This window comes from Zeus faber, assembly GCF_960531495.2.
Source record: "Zeus faber genome assembly, chromosome: 15".
Classification (NCBI taxonomy): domain Eukaryota; kingdom Metazoa; phylum Chordata; class Actinopteri; order Zeiformes; family Zeidae; genus Zeus; species Zeus faber.
The window spans coordinates 14707318-14712573 of record NC_137194.1 but is presented as its reverse complement, the minus strand read 5'-3'; the positions used below and the strand labels follow the sequence as shown (position 1 = coordinate 14712573).

General features: G+C 47.1%; 1 protein-coding gene across 1 annotated transcript; it reads right to left on the bottom strand.

The window, feature by feature from the left end:
- Positions 1–1977: 1977 nt before the first annotated feature.
- Positions 1978–3408, bottom strand: LOC307241190 (stabilizer of axonemal microtubules 2-like; the record flags this gene model as incomplete). Its single annotated transcript, XM_080015226.1, has 1 exon — positions 1978–3408. One exon carries the CDS (start codon positions 3406–3408, stop codon positions 1978–1980), a length of 1431 nt encoding a protein of 476 aa, XP_079871352.1.
- Positions 3409–5256: the final 1848 nt, after the last annotated feature.

Here is a 5256-nt window from a genome sequence, read left to right as displayed (position 1 = left end):
CTGACCCTGTACAAGCTCATCCCATTAGGTTAAACCTTTCCCTTTATGTTAGTTAGTCGCCACTAGAATCAGAGAGCATAGCTGTCCTTCCCATTCCCGACCTTCTTTATAACGCTAGAGATGCAGCAGATATCATGGATTATTTACCAGGTCACGTCATAAATGTTGCTGTCTATATGGCTCGCCATGGCACTGCCGTACCAATGAAAGGGGGCATGCAAATGCATCGTGATGTTTTATTATCACAGCACCTGGATGGATCGATATTGGAAATCCAGTGAAATATTTAGAGGGTTTATTCCGTTGCCTTGGAGTGACAGATAGGCTGGATAAACATGGCCCGCACCGTCGGTAATGACTCCTAATGTGCCGGTCAAACTCAGTCTCACTAAGACGACATGTTTGAAGTAGAAGTTTAAAGGGGAAAAAAAGGATTTTCCATATTTTTTCACCCGGGTCTGGAGCTTCTATTAACGCAGGCACGACAGAGAGGACCTGCGAGTGGAAGCCTGATCGGTTACGTGCCCCCAAATTGGACGAGCCCATTGGCCTGGGAGTCAATGTTATCGATGTCACTGAGTGGAGTGTGCCGCCGGCTACTGCTTTAATATTACGGTTCACTGCAGCTGAGCATCTCCAATGTCAAAACAAAAATCAAAACTCAAATGAGTGGGAAGCAAGATGGGCTCCAACTGAGAGATGGAGGCGTCCTGATGTAACGTCTGGCCTGGTCTGGCTCCTCTCCGCTCTGCTCCCCTAACAGTATCTCTGATCTAGTTCTGATGCTGACTGTCCTTACGGCCGCACGCCTGCCAGTCTGTCCGTCTATATGTCTATATGTCTATCTGTCTGTCTGTCTGTCCGTCCGTCTGTCTGCCACTGTCGCAGCCTTCTTTTATAACGCTGGGGTTGGGGTGGGGTGGGGGGGGACTACATAAAAACGACTAAAAAGGGATATTCTGTAGGTATAATCAATGAATATAATAACAATATCAACTGTTATTAGTCAAGACTGTCTGCAGTTTTGTTGATACAAACACTATCTGTAACGACAGTCACCACGACAGGGATACATGAGATTACAAGGTGGGTGGGGGTTATGCGTGAGGTGTGTGTGTGTAGACGCACACATGCTTGTCAGGTGGTGGGTTGGATGTTGGGCGGGGCGGGGCGGGGGAAAACGGGTGTTTTCAGGGGTGTGCTGACCTGCTTGTTGCATCGTGCGCTGTACTGTAACTGGAAAAACTAACCCCTCCACCAGTCAACTAATAAATAAACATTGACTTCGCATATCCTGCACTTGCTTGTGTTGTTGTTTGTTTTTGCTGTGAATGTTGACTCATTTGGATTGGGTGTTTAATGGCTGTGTGTGTGTGTGTGTGTGTGTGTGTGTGTGTGTGTGTGTGTGTTGTGTGTGTGTGTGTGTGTGTGTGTGTGTGTGTGTGTGTGTGTCAAAATACTAATGTGTTTGTATAGTGCTTTTTTTTCCACGTAACATTTCATGTCCCTCATTCAGCCACAACTGCACTCACTCACTGTGGAGTAGGCTGGTAGGCTGAAGAGCAGCTAGTAGGGAGCAGTTTGGTGTCTTGCTCGAGGACATTCAAGCATTCAAAGGAAACAATGGAAAAGAAAATCCAACACAAAAATAGATTGTAAATCTGAAAGATTTTATCCTTCAAATTCATTTTAAATGTTTTGGGCAGTAAAGCTCTCCACCTAAAGTGAATCCACTTTAGGTGGAGGTTGTAGGTGAGGAGGAGAATGAAGAGGCATCGGTCTTCGAGCAATAGTAGATTCACCAAGAGGAAAGAGGATTATTTAGGAATAAATTTGCAGATGTGTATCCAAGAGAAAACACAGCTAATCACCAGACAATACCACCTGTCTGTGACGGCAGCTCCTCCAAATATTTTTTTTATTTTTTTGTTTATTTGTTTTTTTGTTGTTGTGTTTTTTTGTGCTTCAGATTGTTTTTCACTGAACTACCACCGCTGTGTGCTCAGGGACCGGTCGAGGATCGAGCATTGCCGTTGGAGATGGAAGCTTCCTGAAGTACTTGTGCCCCCTCTCGTCACTGTCTTCAAAGGCGTAGCCCGGGGGGAGCTTATAGCTGGCGGGGCACACTGCGACAGTCTTAGGAAGGAACTCGATGCGGTACATTGTAGAGTCCTCCATTGGATCGCTGCTTTTCACAGACTGGCTGGGAGGCTTGAAGCTCTTAATAGGCTTCAGCGTGTGGGGTATAAAGTGGGCCTTGAAGGTTGTGAGACTCTCCATCTTCCCGCTAGCTTTCTGCATTTCTTCACACTTCCTGATGATTGGCTGCCTGACCTGCTTCCCCCAGGCCTGAAAGTCTTCACGCATTGTGGTGCAATTCTGGAAGGGAGCGAGAGACCTTTTATATGGTACATGGTGCTTGGCGGGGACATAGGGCTGTACGTTGTGCCGGATGTAGTTTGTTCCAGTGGTGGTGTTCAGGTCCATCTTCTCAGTGGGAATGACATATTCATCCATCTTGCGGAGATGTGGCATGGAGACCGGCCACTCTGTGAACCTGTCCCTATTCTCTGTGCGATCCTGGAAGGGCATATCGGGTTCCCCCAGGGAGGTAGACTTGTTAGGATGGGGCTTGCAACTCTGCGGACACACTCCAGGCAGACCAAGGAAGTTCTGTTGGTTTGTGGTTATGGCGTCCAGGGGGTCGCTGCTTGGCTTGTATGTCTCCCGAGGCCTCACAAAGCGTGGCTGCACGGGGAATGGAATGAAGGACATCTGGTGCGAAGTAAGACCCTCGAAGGGGGCCGACGAATGCTCCACCACGGGGGGCTTGAAGCTCTCCCGGGGTGTGGTGGTCTTAGGAACAAAGTCATCCTGGAAGGTGGTGGTGCTGTGGAATTTGCTGGAGGGAGGCTGGTAGGTCTGCTCTGGCTTGGTTGATTGTTGCTTGCAGATGTCCCACTGCTTGTAATGATCTTTGTAGGTGGGGATGGTCTCCATCTTGGCCTTCACCGTGTGTATTTTCTCTTTGGGCCAGACTGGGGCATAACGCTTGATTTCAGGGGGTTTGAAGGTCTCGCCGTATGTGGTTCCCAGATCAATCTTCTCTGGGTTGGGCTTATATTCCTCAGGTTGGCGCAATGGTCGCCGTTGCACTTCATGGGGCAAATAGTCTGACTTGGTTGTTGTAGTGCCATCCATCCTTCCTTTGTCCTTCACATCATACAGCTCTGATTTGGGTTTCAGGCTCTTGGGAGGGGCAATGACTCCTTTGTAGACAGGGAACTTATCTGTGTACTCTGTGATCATTGGACATGTCTCCAGATTGGTCTGCCAGAGGGTCGCAGGCTTGTGTGGGCAGCGGTGATGACCACAGTCACAGATCTGGCACAAGCACAGCTTTTTCATGCTTGCAGATAATTTCCCTGATGAGCCCACACACTTATTTAACCCCAACTCTAAGGATGGGGGGATTTTAGATGGATCGAAATCCGGAGGATAGTATTTGTGATTCGATGTGACATGCCTCTCAGCTTTATAGGGGGAGAGAAGTGACATCACAAAGGCAGCACACGATGATGCCTCCCAGTTGCCCCAGCTACCAGAGGGCAAGGTTATGCGGGGAATTCCCCTAATATGCTTCCATATGCGTTACAGCTGAGGCTAGTGAACCCAGGCACAAGACACAGAGACAGGATAGTGGTTTATAAGAACTGAGATTGATTGAAGGGAACAAGGGGGTAAGCAAGTCCCTTGGAGGGTCAGGCAGGCAGGTAGACAGGGCAGGTAGGTCAGGTAGGTAGGCAGGGCAGGTAGGTCAGGCAGGGAACCGGAGAGTTGGTAACTAGAGTGGCCGGGAGCGAGACTAACATGGCAGTTCTAACAGCACTCTGCCGATGAGTGGAAGGAAAGCTGGGGTTGATATACTGCCTGGTGATGAGTTGATAACCCGCAAGTGAGTAGGCAGAGCAGATGAGCTGAATGACGTTGTGAAAAGAGAGCCAGAGAATGCAGCCACGCCCACCACATACACACACAGACACAGACCGGGGAGGGAAAGGGAGAGTGGGAGAGAGACTGGCTGTAGGCTAAAGGAGGGTTATGATTTCTATTTATTTATAAAAAAAAATGTGTGAAAATGTTATTAGCCAGCCAGCTAAATGTGAATGATTAAAAAATCAGCAAGTATATAAAATTAGGTTTCGAAATCGTGGGGGAAAAAAAGGCAGTTACCTCTGCTGTCTGCTGAAGGCAGTGAAACCATGCCCAATTGTGTTTATTGCGTTAAACGTTAACATTGGTAAGTAACCATGTTTAATGTGCTGAACCCAGTCCTGTGTGTCTAGTCGTTCACCTCAAAGCGCCGCTGTCTCCCCGCTCTCTGGCGCCCCCTGCTGGCTCCTTGCCTGCTTGCAGCTAATGCTAATAATGTAACCTAACCCCACACGGTCAAACCAACGGGACGGTTCTTTTTTTCCGTCTCCCCGAAGACGCCTTTACCTCCAGGTGTTTATTCCCAAAACAGTGTTTAATCCCAAACTCCAGGCTGTTGGCTTAGCTTATTTCACCGCAGATGCTCCGATTCCGACCCGGTGTTGACATAGTGTTGGGAGGCGGTGCCCCGCCAAGTACGACCGCTCCACGTCATCCAATCATGATTTAGCCCCGCCCAAAAAATGAGGGCCACCAAAACAGTGAGAGACAGATTTAGGGTCTAACTCCACAATGCAGTCCTACATCGTTCAGTCTCTTCACATGTTTTCAGTAATTACTTTCTGACGTGTATCATGTGTTTAGAAACAAATCACTGAATTCACTTTACAGGGACTTTAAAGTACCAAATGAACTGACACTCATTCCAAAATATCGTCGCCAAACAAAGAAACGCATATGATCAAACATTGTTCTTTGATCATATGCGTTTCTTTGTTTAGTGAGCATTAGAAAAGAGTAGCATTTTAGCATGTAGCAGATGGGTTATTTGTTTTTTGAAAGGTTCAGCTTCTACACATTACATTTAGTCAACCTGCATTATGTTTCTTGGGTGACGGCTGTACAAGTAAAATAATTAAGTCACAACTCACAAAAGTTCAAGTGTCATGTTTAATAGGAATAATGAATATAAAAGCACTAAGCAGTATGTCAGTGTGACTGAATGAGTTGGTAATCCCATCCTTTAAATAGCTTAAATAATTACCTTTTACCTTAACTTTGAGTTCACGTTTTCATTGACAGATGTGAGAAACTTTCAAAACA